Here is a 13,602-nt window from a genome sequence, read left to right as displayed (position 1 = left end):
ATGATTTCCAACCCCAAAAATGACATCAGTCTAGTTTTGTTTTCCAAAAACAAACTAAAGAATCAAACCTATTCAATTTTGTCGACACATTTATAAGAGCATCCATAAAGTTTATCCAGGGCCTAAAAGCGTTGATGTCTGCTCGTACGCAACGGCATCACATTTTAGCCGCTGGATATCTGGTATGAATGAGATTTCACTATGAATGGAATTTCAATTCATTTATGATCAATCAACCCTCTAGATAATTGCAGTGCTTGGCACATGTCTTCTTCACCTGCCGGTCTGTCATTTTTGGGACATAATATAGTGGGGAGACACATTGTCTGTCTAGGGTTGAGAGTGTTGTCCGAACGCTGTAGTGCTAGTCAACCTATGGGCCACCACCCACCCAGACCCAGAACTCAAAGACAGAGTTGAACTGGGCCCGCTGTTGCCTCCCAGTTTCACGTCCCGTGGGAGTGGAAGGCAACAGGAAGCCAGGGCCTGCTGTATGCGCTGTGTGGTGCCATGACATGACAGCAATAATGCCTTGTGTGAAATGGCAGCCTAGCATATTTCCTAAGCTTCTGCCCCCAGGCCAAAAACAAAGTGATACAATTATTACAAGTAATATATCTGGACCGTGTTCAAGCATAAACGAAGGCCTAATTTACGTTGAACAACCTGACTGGGCTTGCCTCCAGAATGGACTGTTAGCAGATCAGTCAGTCGGATGGTTTGACCCAAAGTGCTGACACTGGCAGAAGCTTAACAAATATTTTCCTCCCAAACCCACAACATGTGAGTGTGTGGTTTCTGTCTCAGTCCCTGATGCAGATAGATCCTGGACAAGCAGGAGAGAGTGTGGTGACCCTCCAGCGGTCCGGCCCAGCCAAACTGGGTCGACATGGAGTGAGCAGTGGAGGGACAAGGGGGTGCGAGGAGGAGGAGGAGGAGGAAGAGGGGAGGGGAGGGGTGGGTGCTGCACAGTGCTGCACATGTGGGGCTGAAGGGGAGGTGGGGAGGGACTGAGGTGAAGAGGAGAAGCTCAAACTAGAAGACAAGGCAACCAGTCCAAGAAGAGTGAGAGAGAGGGGAAAAAAAGAGCGAGATCAAGAAAGAATGAGAGGCAGAGAGAGAGAGAGAGAAAGAGAGAAACAAGGGACTACAGGTGACAACAACCAGGCGCAACCTATCACTACCACCAGTCACAGAGAGGACCAATCGGATCTGTGCGTTTTAGGAAGAGATGGCTGAAGCAACCAGAGGCGCTGCCAAGGCAAACGGTTTCTGTTCTGTAAGCCGCTGAATCTGCGCTACTGATTCTGCCGTTACAAATGCGACAGATTCCTCTGACCGGTTGTTTAGCAGCCATCTTGTCTGGAGAGTTTTGGTGTGACTGGAGGGCAGAGGTTTTGGCGTGCTGCTGCTCCCTGGTTCCTGCTGGTTGTTCTCTGTGCCAGATGCATTGAGGGATGGTGTGAGCTGGGGAGGGGGTTAGGGGAGCAGGGGACATGTGGAGGGGAGGGGAGGGCTGGGGGGTGGGGGTTGGGGGGGGGGGTTCTCGATTAAAAGCAGTGGTTGAGAATCAGGCCAAATGAACAGCTAATTGTTGATTCAAAATGCTCTATGAGATGGCATGTAAGTTTGACTTGGTTAGCTTTGACCAATTTCGCATTCACTTTACTTTGGCCAATCACAAATAAAAAAAATAAAAATAAGATGAAGTAATTGAATTTCTAGTTTGTCACTTATGTGATGAGGCAGCTTTGTGAAAAACATTTCTATTTCTCTTTTTTATTATGAAGCAAATCAATTCATTCTCAGATTTGTTTTTTGTGTCAGAAATTCAATTGAAATACATGTTGTTCTGCTGGTAACACAACTTTAATGTTACTTTACTCAATCTCCCAGCTGCATCATGACTTGTTCTTTCGCTCTAACAAAGGCATGGTACAGGATTGTGCATGGAAAGGTGACTTCTTGTCTTTCGTTTCCTGTTTTTAAAAAAATCCCCCAATATGACTGGAATTTTTATCCTCTTGGTTTGTTTTGTTTTTGGATCAGTTCTAGCATGCTTTAAACTGTTGAATGGGCATGCGGAAGGATCAGCTGCTTAGCTTTGGATCTTACCCTCATCCCTTCAAAACGTGACAAGGCTCTGAGGGGTCTCAAGGCCCTTAGTGTCCTGAGTGATTTAATGGGCCCTAGATCGGAGTAGCCCAGCGCATTAGCTACAAGGCTGACTATAGACACCTACACAAAAACAGAGAAGCAAAAGAGGTTCCAAACTGTTAGAAGTGAGAATATTCACTAGGGAAGAGAGACGGCCCTGGCATAGGCGGAGAGTTGCTTGACATACACACATAAATCTATGCATGTATAAACATGTATAATATTGCATTTATACATGTATATACACTGAGAGAGAAGGTCAATGTTTAGTATAGGTTTTATGTGCGTAGTATTTTTAGTAGCAGTAGGCCGTAGGGATTGTTTGTCTGTTATTTTAGGGCAGTTGACGAGACGTGAAAAGTCCTTTGTACCTGCAAAGAAACTTGTGGTTGAGAGAGAAAGAGAAAGAGAGGAGATAGAGACATAAGACTCAAATAGAGGGTAAATTAGGCAGAAAAGTGTGCTACATGATTTAGTAAAGATACAAGCGAAGGGACTGGGGGAGCAGAGGAGGAGGAGTTGGGGAGGGAGGGAAGGAGAGAGGTTACCCTGTAGAAGTTGATAAAAACCCAACAGACTTGAGAGCCTTACCCTTGCCCCTCTAACATTGTCTCTCCATGTCGCTCTTGGGCTGAGGCATAAAATCCCATATAATTTAAGACAGACAAACTAATGGAACCTAAGAGAAAGAATACAAGTAAACATGTACAAGTGCGTCATTTTGCCATTTCTTTCTAAGACATCATATCAAAATTTTCACACAGCATTTAGAACCAAATAGGAGAGCCACAGTCACATGAACCACACACGAGAAACAGGGATGGAGGTTAAGGGCAGACCGGCTAGTTATTAGCACTGGACGGCACTGAAAGGACAGAAATACACAGAGTACAGTCGAGTTACACACAGTACAGTTAACAGTTAACAATAACAGCAACACAACCTCAAAGAAACTGGTGCAGCCCCTCTCGCATCCGGCAGCAGCCACCGAGGCATTGCTGCAGCCAAAGAACACTCCATAGAGTGTTATCGTTGAAAATAAAAATAAAAAAATAGGCTCACTAAAGCCTTAAATGAAGCCAGTGTAGGATTTCTATGTATATTATTGTATACGCTGCCATTCACTTAACACTTGCAAAGCGCAGCACCATCGTAAATCAATGTAAATTTAGGCAAAGTGGCCTGAGTTATGGTTTGGTAATTGTGAGGCCCCTATAGTCCCGGGCCATATAGCTGATCTAAGCTAAACACATATACGGTATTGCATCGTTAACAAAGGAGGAAATGGACGATGGGGAGTGTGGTCAATAAGCTGCACTTATGTTCTGCGAGGAGAGTGTGAGCAGCTAGGAACTGCTTCGCCGTGATGAAGTCACCTCAAGTGAGCTGAGACAGCCATTACAGGCCGTCTGCTGCACAGGGAAGCTCGGTAAAGAAGGGTTCTTTGGCTGAATGCAGATTTTTCAAGATGGCCTTCTTTATAATAAATAGGAGTGGGCAGGTGTCCATGCATTAGAATTGGCAGATCAATATTATCACATAACTGCTGAGCTCCCGGTCTAATTAATTCAGTTGCAACGAGAGAGATTTGGGTATTTAAGAATTAGTGTATCCCTGATCAGAGGAATCCTAATTCGGTCTTTTTTTTTTTGTGTGCCATATTTCCATAACTGCAATTTTCTGGGTGGAGACTGGTAGGAGTGAAACAGGGGGAGTACCAGTTCCTTAAGAATAAAGAATAATATCAACAGTGAACACATGTGAAAGCACCTCCAACCAGCCACCGACACCAACCGGTCAAACTCACCGCAAGAAGTACACAACATCCAAAGCTTACCAAAGTCACGGAGGGAGGATTCTAACAGGCAAAATCTTCATTTTGACTGATGCCATTATCAACACAGACAACAATAGACTAACTTTCAACCATTCAAGAGTGGACTGAGCTGTTTTAATCATAACTATGAACAGCAGAAAAGGTGCAAGCATGGATTCAGAATTCTTAGTTGTCCAATCTGGACCCTGTTGTTCAAAAATCGTGTCCAGGATGTCCTGAGCCTGGTCTATATTTAGATTCTCTTGAGCTTCTTCCAAATCCTTACTCTTTGGAACATATCCCTTACGTAAATCAATACACTTGTTTGTTGAAGAAATTGGCAGCAAACTGGGTGACTACCCTGGCAGGGAGACAGTAAAATAAAGATTTTGCCTTGGTCTACAGTGTTTGGGGTAATTGTCACCTTCAGCCTGACCCTTTGGAGTGCCCCCCCCATTGGGGTGCCTGGCCACTGGCCCGCGCTGGGCCAGCTGTGCGGTAGTGGCCTCAGTGCCTCAGCGTCCCTCTCACAGAGCTCTGCAAGGCAAGGCCAATGACATCTGGGGCTGTGATCCCATGATGACGACAGCACAAACCAAACAGAAACAAAACAAACTAAAACCAAAGGGAAAAAACACAACAAAACAATGATAATAATCTGAGTGAAAAAGAAAGATGAATGGAGTATGGCAGCTATCAGCTTCACTTCACTCTCACACAGCCGCAAATTACTACTAATCTAGAATAGTTTAACCATTTTGTTAATTAAACAGCTAATTCAAGATGCCTATGAATTCTTATCCAACAGTGTAAATAAGAGATTGAAAATATATTACTTTGCTGCACAAAAGGCTAGCTGTGTTGTCCAATAATGACAAAGCAAAACCTATTTCATAACTCTTTCCATCCTCTTAGACCACTATGGCTATCAGACACTAATGTCACATTTCCTTGCTCCTTGCATTGTATGGCGAATACATTTAAAAAAAAACATTGTCATTATGAAAATCAGGACGAATCAAATGAGTAACAGAAAGATACAGAAACACAAGAGGTATGAGGAGGAACACACTCACACACAAACAGTCAGGCACACACTCGGAGAAAAATACAGGCCGGTCTAATGATGGTGCCCCCCTTCTGAGTCCATGGAAATGGTTTCACCCCACAACACAGGACGGCAGAGGCACAGTCAGGCCACGACACAACCCAGACTCATCGAGCACAACGTTTTGGGTTTGTTTTTTTTTAGAGGGGGAGCGCTAGTGAAGACCAAACTTACCGCTGGCCGCCTGTCACCCACCATCATTACATCTCAGCACAATATCACCACATTCCTGAGGTTAGACTTTCAAGAGGGAATGAGAGGAGGAAGGGGAAAGAGGAAGGGGGGAGGGGGAGGGATAGCACTCTTTGTAACACATTCACAGCTTGGGAAACGTGGCGCCGCGCACCGTCCCAAGTGTTTGGTTCCACAACACACCTGCAGCTCCCCCCCCCACAACCAGGGTGCTGAATGGAGACTAGGGGGTTGGTGTGTGAAGGGGGGGGGGGCATTTTGGGAGATATTAACAATAAGTGGTGTGCACCTGGGAGTCTACAATGGCAATTATCTTACCAGGATCAATAGAGTGTTGTACGATTATGATATCTATGTGTTATGTGTGTTAACCTTGTGACGTGTGAATTGGAAACAGCTGTGCATTTTAGGAAATCTTTAGACACTAGGGATGGGACGATATATCCAGATTCAAAATATCGCAAAACAAAAATGTGACAATATGTATCGCGGGGTAGAAAAATTATTGTGATATTAGCTACATTTTATTCTGCTGTAATAATCACAAATGAGACAGCTTGGCTGTCACAATTTCACAAGCTCTCCATCCAAATTATATTATTTGCACTTTGTAATGACATTTTTAAATTGTTGTTTACATTCTAGAGAGCCAATGCCATTGCTAGAAAGACTTGTGTCTCAGAAATAAATATAATTCTGCACAGTCATACTGTGTCATCATTGAACTTTTCTATATTACATCGTATTGTGGTTTTATCGAATCGTGTGAGATAAGCATATTGTCCCATCCCTATTAGAAACATATGTAATGTAACTTCAAGCTGTATAAACTATAAGCTGTATAAATGCATCAGTGTAAAATGCATGGTTTAAAAACTACAGTATGTGTCCATTATCCATGAGGTGTAATAAGGGTATGATTACTGCAGGGGGTCTGGTTCACAGGATCTTATAATGTGTCAACATGGCAACCTCAGGCCATTAGGAGGAGTCCATTCACGGGTATTGGCCGAGGTGTTGGACACTGCGGAGAGGTGGTTAGTTCAAGGAGAAAGTCAGAACTCAGGGAAATTCTTCTTCTATTCAATTGCCTGCTAATTGACTATTTTGCCAATCAGTGCAGGTTACTCAACAACAATAGCGTCTATGTGAAATTTAACTGTTTTAAGCTTGTAGCCATGGAAATTCTCCCTTCCTTTCTCTGTTATGTTGGAAACTCTCAGTGAAATCCATTATAGTCATATCAGCAATCTTGCAATCGAATGTTACCTCTTCTAAAAATAGGCAGAATAAACAAGATTAAATGCTGGTTATATTCGTAACTGCCAAAGAATAGAGTGAAGAACGTTCCCTGTTCTGGTCTTTCAGACTTGACTGACACGAGGAGCAGAGAAGTACACAGAGAGAAAGGACAAAGGCACGTATCAAACATCTTACAGGTCAGAGACACAGCCGAAGACATCTGTACAGAGACACATCTTTGACACCATACCATTGGACTGAGCATGACTTGAATATGGGCGTAATCAATAAGCTTGGTTATTGATTGGCTGATTCTAATTTGCGTCGGCATCCATGCTTGACTAGCAGTGTGTTCAAATTTGAATCATTTGTCTTAAGTCTGTCTCAAAACAATAAAATTGGTTTCAATTTGCACACAATAGGGGAACAGGCTAAACAATTCCTTGCTTGTGGAACACCAGCATCAGTGTCTTGATTCACAAGCAGAGAATTATGGGACATATTCAAGCATCTCAGAGTGACAAGAAACCAAGAAAAAACAGGGAATTGTTGCTTGATGGAGCTGTAAGAGGTGAGATAGGCATGTGTGCATTTGATATGGACAGACTACGATAGTCTTGTAAAATACTGTCCTTACGGTAGTAAACAAACTAGAGGGAACAACATGCCCTCTCACCTATTGCATGCCATGAAGCAGATATTCATTTTATAACCTAACTGACCTCTCAAACCTAACCACACCCAATAGACAACAATAGGGGCAACACTACTGGAATGAATATGGTATATATAGTTCATATTTTATGCAAATATAGTGCATATTTTGTGGTTCATGACCACCTACTAAATGCAACAGAAGACAAATGAGGTGCTTTTACATTACAGCCAAAACAGATAAAATATGGTGGTTCTGCTGTTCAGGAGGCTGCATGTATTCCTCTGTGACAGGAAGCGCTTTACCCCCCTACAGCTGACCAGTGTGTTGCTGTTGGACCAGGGTGTGGTTGAGGACTGCTGACTGCCCTTCTGCTCTAGTCTACCACACACGACAGAGGACAGAGGAAATGGACTTACATCCACAATGAAGAAATCCAGCCAACACCAGGCATTGGTGAAATATTTGACAAAACCATAGGCCACCCATTTCAGCAACATCTCCAGGATGAAGATGTAGGTGAAAACCCTGTCGGCATATTCCAAAATGATCCGGATGGTCTTCCTCTGCTCGATGTACACATCTTCAAAGGCCTGTGGAGATACGGGGAATATGCATCAGCAAGGGTGAGGGGGGGGCGAGGGAAATATTCCACTTGATGATTTACATTTCAGCTAATGAAATTGTGTACAGCACTACAGCCCAATCATGACTGATTACTAACAATGATTTACTGCTAAAAAAAAAAATACCCCCTCTACTTGAAATATTTCAAATATCCCTGCTGCTAATGTAGCTGTGCACCAGTCCGTGCTCTTATTTTAGTAGCGTTTGACATGCTTGAGAACATAGCCCTCCTGGCACCAGAAATAGATCCCCTATTTGATAAATGGTATAGTCCATTAATCACACGGTGCCGCTCTGCCACTCCTGGCTCCTCCCCCAGCCCAGCAGCACTGGGACTGAGCGACCTAACCAAATGCACCACAGAGCGGCTTGTATTATCGCCTCACTGCCACACACACACACACACACACACACACACACACACACACACACACACACACATTTTTCCCAGTATTTAACCTTTGTTTTTAATGAACCACACATTACACCTCTATATGGTCTGTATATTTAATCTCATATTTTTGCTCTTCTCATCATGAAAAAACAAAGACAGCCAGACTGATTTTCTCAAGTCAGTGATCTAAAGCTTTTCCAGCTGAAAGTGCATTGTTTTGGTATATGTACAAATTGTTTCTGTATGTACAGCAGATGCAAATGCTAATGCTTCCTCACCAGGGCACCGCTACTGAGGAGGATCATGAAGATGATGAGGGTCTCAAACCAGTTGTGCTCCACGATCAGGTAGCAGGTCTTTCTTAGGAACCACCAGGGCTTCCCCCAGCCGTGAGTGATGGGAACGTCGCAGCATTTATACTTGGCCACACAAGCTGAGGACATAGAGAAGAGGCAACATTGAAGATATGATAAGACAAGATAAAGATACGATACGATGAAATGTATTGATCGAAATGAGGAAATGAGGTTGTTGAAAAAAATGTTTAAGCTCAAAAATAGAATACAAAATCAAAACAAATTAAAACAGTAGAAAAATAACAGAATAATAAAAGTAGCAAAATACAATTAAACAATTGTGGTGTTATACAAACATATATGCTACTGAAAATGTCAACGTGTTAAGTTACCAATAGTCTTGATTGCTTACTTCGATATGAATTACTAAATATGAAATATGTGCTGTATATCTAAATATAAGTATCTACAAACATATGTGCTATATATATGTCAATGTAAGTATGCATAAACAGAATGTTAGAAGTGGAACCGTTATGAAAATAGCTAGCTAGATACCAAGATGGCGAGATACAGACAGACAGATAGACAGAATATCCATGGGTGAGCGGTCCTCCATAATGAAGCTGTCCTTCACCCCGTAGCCCGATCACTTCCCACCCGGCCCCTAGGGGAGTATCGGTACTGTGGAGCGGAGGTAATAGGTGGTGTGGGAGCGGTGGTCTTACCATCTGTCCAACAGGCCTCTGGGTCCAGGTACTCCTCCACCGTCTCCACCACCACCACCTCCTCCACATCTGGCTTGATGTCGATGGTGCTGCCCTCAGACGAACTGGTGTCATCCAGCTGGAGCGGTACAGACATATGGGCACACAGACACACACACACACACACACACACAGGCACACAGACACACATGCATGAATGCACATAAGCACAGACACAGACACACACAGATACAGACAGATACACACGCATGATGAACACATGCAACGCACACACACACACACACACACACACAGAGGAAGAAAGCTGCTATGACTCAGAAATATTTTACAGTTTTCATTGCACAGCCAAGGATTTGCTAAGGAATAAAGTAAAAAGTGAAAAGATGATGAGCTCAGTTTAGCCTAATATGACCTGTCATGATATGTAAATGATATTCATTGTTTCCAAAAACACGTGTAGTATTTGATCTACGAGGCTTTACTACATTGGGATGGATTCCATAACAATCCTGAACATCGCATATCATCTACACGAACATTACTAAAGTGGAATATCAAATGGCAGACCATCTGCTCCGAGAGTCTTAAATGTGTTTAGTAAAAAGACCCGGGTCAGCAGATATCCATTTCATCCACACCGCCGGCCAGCTCCAGCCGCTCTAGACGACTCTATTGAGTAATGGAGTTATACTGGTGTCTTGGCAGTGCAGAGCGGCCGGCCACACCCATGGTTTTACTGCCCTGGGAGAAGAAACCGCACGGCAACAATAGAGTAGGTGAGCATTACAACAACAACAAAGACAATAACACATGGACCCGAGCCACTATTACCTAACTGTGATGTAATGAAAGCAATATTTACATACTGAAATCCTAAAAGATTTCATAATTTCCTGGAAAACAAGGTTTCATTGTTATGTATGCAGTGGTTTCCAGCCTGTTTCTTGTTGTTTTTTTCCCCCCAACATTTGTGTGCTATCCAATCAGAACTGCCTAAATCCATGCGCCCCTCTCACTGACCTCTTTGCTGTTCTCGTTGTCCGACTCGCTGCTGAAGTCCTCAGTGTTAAGGTTCTCAAAGTCGGACTCTCCCACGGCGATGGGCACGCACACAGTCAGGTTGGGGTTGTGGATGAACGACATGTGGTCCTCGTCGATCATGTACTTGCCCACGCTGCTGCCGATGCCGCTGGTGGTGCCGTTGCCATTCTTGGCGTAGTCCAGGTCACGGTTGATGTCGACTCCGGTGTGGTTGGCGATGCAGTTCAGCTTCTTGTCATACATGTCGTCCAGAGGCTTCTGCTCGTCCTCCACCGGCGGCTTCTTCAGCAGGCTGGCCACCAGCAGCCGCATCTTGGCCTTGAACCAGGCGATGCCTTTCTTGATGCGCATGACGGAGATCTGCAGGTTGTTGGGCTCGCCGTCGTCATCCGTCGCCGCCAGGTTGTCAGCGCTGAATGAGCTCAGCAGCAAGGCAAGGAACAGGTTCAACACCTTTGGGCAAAGAATACAGAGCAAATCAATGACTGGATATCAAGTGGGCGATCGGGTGTTTCTTCATTCTCTGACCACTTTCCAATATTTTATAGAGACACTGACCATATCCACACCTCCAAAAAACCCTGTAAACCCTGTAAACCCAGTCTGGACACTCACCACCAGGTTACCGATGACCATGACCATCATGAAGACGATGAGGCACATAGCCTGGCCCGCCACCTCCATACAGTCCCACATGGTCTCAATCCACTCGCCGCACAGCACCCGGAAGACAATCAGGAAGGAGTGGAAGAAGTCGTTCATGTGCCAGCGGGGCAGCTCGCAGTCCTGGGCGATCTTACACACACAGTCTTTGTAGCTCTTGCCAAACAGCTGCATGCCCACCACAGCGAAGATGAAGACGATGATGGCCAGCACCAGAGTCAGGTTTCCCAGAGCTCCCACTGAGTTACCGATGATCTTGATCAGCATGTTGAGGGTGGGCCACGATTTGGCCAGCTTGAACACTCTCAGCTGAAGTTGGCATGAGGAGAAGAGAACGGGGTGGGTGGAAAGGGTAGGAGGAAAATTATTTAGCAGAACATTTTAGTTTTTCTTAGAACATTTTAGCTATTACTCACTACTTCACTTAACTGTAACTACTTCAGGTTCAGAGTTTGAGCTACAGATCTGTACTCCACATGCTAATATGCTACCTCCACATGCTATCTCCTCTTGGTTTTGCTAAGGCAGGGGCTAAAGGGAGCGTTTACCAATCGGAAGGACCGCAGCACAGACAGGCCCTCAACGTCAGCCAGAGCCAGCTCCACTAAACTCAACGTCACGATGAAACCGTCGAAACAGTTCCAGCCCTCCTGGAAGTAGTAGTAGGGATCCATAGCCACCAGCTTGGCAAACATCTCCACTGCAAAGATCCCTGTGAACACCTGGCAGTGAGGAAAGAGCACAGATGAGAACAAATGGATTTGGCTCAATACCGCGTTTCACAGGCGAAGTGAGAATTTGAGGCACGATGGGCAATGAAAGATTTCATTTGTGAAATTTGCTCTGTTCTATCATCTGAGTTGTGCATTATAGATGTTTAAGAAAAATCCATCACATTATAAATTACCCCTATAGTAACTGCATATTAATGTACTGTACCAGTAGGAAAAAAGCCAATTATTCAAAGAGGCAGCACATCTGGTTAATGTGTGTGTGTGTGTGTGTGTGTGTGTGTGTGTGTGTGTGTGTGTGTGTGTGTGTTATGTAGCCAGTGAGGATGCCATGGCACCTCTGTGGTCTCGTAACAGCTCTAATAAATTACTGAAGCTTATCCTTAATCATTGAGCCCACATCATGGGTAAATGCACAATGTAAGGATGCGTGTGTATATTTGTGTGTGTGTGTGTGTGTGTGTGTGTGTGTGTGCGTGCACGCGTGCGCGTGTGTGTGTGTGTGTGTGTGTAAGTTCCTGGTCCAAGACGATGACTCATATTGCATCAAGGTGACCTAGAAATTTCCACCTGTAACACCCACTGGCCTATTCTGATAAATCATCCTGGGGCAGAACTGGTAAATAATGCATTTCTATCCTCTTTCAATTGTAGATTCACATCCACGCACATGTGAGCAGACACACACACACACACACACACACACACAAACAAACAAACACAATGGGTGGTTAATAATTGCCATAACTACAGTCTTAAAAAGGATGTGTCACTTTTAACATATCTGTGTGTCTTCTTTGGGACAATGCACATTCAGGTTACTTTTCAACCCAGCATATGCTAATAATAGCCGAAATCACATATTGACACAACCTATGTTAACAAATCTCATGTTGAAAAATAGCACAAACGTGTGGCACTGCTCAGATTTACTCTTTCTTTCTTTCTTTGAAAATGCTAATGGTGAAAATGGCCAGGTTGAGTTATCCGAGCCGTGATTCAGGCACCATTTTAGAGCAGCTCATCGATCAGGCTCCATGAAATATTAATGCAGGCCTCCCACCAGTCAGCCAACCAGCACAGAGGCAGCCTGGCCCCACTGTAGCAAACAGCAGCTCCACTCAACCAGAGGAGAGAGAGGGAGGGAGAGAGAGAGAGAGGAGGAGAAGACAGGGAAACGTGTGTGCGTGTGTGTTGGAAGACATGAGAAAAGCATGGATACAAGGAAACTGTAGGGGGTCTGGGAATGTTTTTTTTTGTGTTTTTTTTTAACTCTGAATCGGCAATGAAAGAGCTGCCAATTATGGGTCCAAAAATAACAGCTCTCCCACAGCTGCAGAGAAGCAGAGGAGGTTACGAGAGCAGATGCCGACTCACCGTAAAGGACACATAATATCTCTTCTTACTTACTCATTCTTCACAGGGGGTGGGGGGGGTGGGGGGGGGGGTAATCGGATAAATATATAAAACACCACAAAGTTTGCCACCACTCACCAGATTGCCTACTGACAGCACTGACTCAAAGTTGTCGGTCATGGGGTAGTGCTCCATGGCCATGAAGAGCGTGTTGAGGACGATACAGATGGTGATGGCTAAGTCCACGAAGGGGTCCATGACAATCAGGTTCACTATCTCCTTGATCTTCAGCCACGCGGGGGAGCACTCCCAGATCAGGAATGTGTTAGAAAACTTATACCAGCATGGCGGACACTTGCGCTGAGACTCCTCCAGTTCTGAAGACATAGCGCGGATCACACATCAAAACCAAACATACTGGCAACCCTGAGCATACGACATGCAATGGCATCAAATGATAGAAAAAACTGTATGCATTGTATGTATCTGGTACTGCTGGATATGCAAAGCAGATAAGCAGGAAATACATGTCAAACTAATCAACCAATGAGAGGAGCCCTAGTTAGAGAATAATGAGAGAGCAGGTTAAATAGCTG

At 44.4% G+C, this 13,602-nt stretch overlaps 1 protein-coding gene across 11 annotated transcripts in view; it reads right to left on the bottom strand.

Annotated features, from left to right (window-relative positions):
- scn8aa (sodium channel, voltage gated, type VIII, alpha subunit a) overlaps positions 1-13,602 on the bottom strand; it is a 37,391-nt gene that overhangs the window by 5,596 nt on the left and 18,193 nt on the right. For 8 of the 11 annotated variants that reach the window (XM_071919849.2, XM_071919851.2, XM_078288472.1 and 5 more), the window contains exons 13-20: positions 13,145-13,383; positions 11,468-11,641; positions 10,872-11,228; positions 10,236-10,709; positions 9,216-9,333; positions 8,470-8,624; positions 7,590-7,763; positions 2,116-2,238 (exon numbers count right to left, since the gene is read on the bottom strand). In XM_071919849.2, the coding sequence (XP_071775950.1) occupies positions 2,116-2,238; positions 7,590-7,763; positions 8,470-8,624; positions 9,216-9,333; positions 10,236-10,709; positions 10,872-11,228; positions 11,468-11,641; positions 13,145-13,383 (1,814 nt within the window). Of the gene's footprint in view, positions 1-2,115; positions 2,239-7,589; positions 7,764-8,469; positions 8,625-9,215; positions 9,334-10,218; positions 10,710-10,871; positions 11,229-11,467; positions 11,642-13,144; positions 13,384-13,602 lie in introns of all 11 variants that reach the window. The other 3 variants (XM_071919853.2, XM_071919854.2, XM_078288471.1) reach the window with 2 other exon arrangements.

This window comes from Centroberyx gerrardi, chromosome 14 (assembly GCF_048128805.1).
Source record: "Centroberyx gerrardi isolate f3 chromosome 14, fCenGer3.hap1.cur.20231027, whole genome shotgun sequence".
NCBI classification, from domain to species: Eukaryota; Metazoa; Chordata; class Actinopteri; order Beryciformes; family Berycidae; genus Centroberyx; species Centroberyx gerrardi.
Note: the sequence above shows the minus strand (reverse complement) of the source record. Positions and strands in the feature narration are given on the sequence as shown.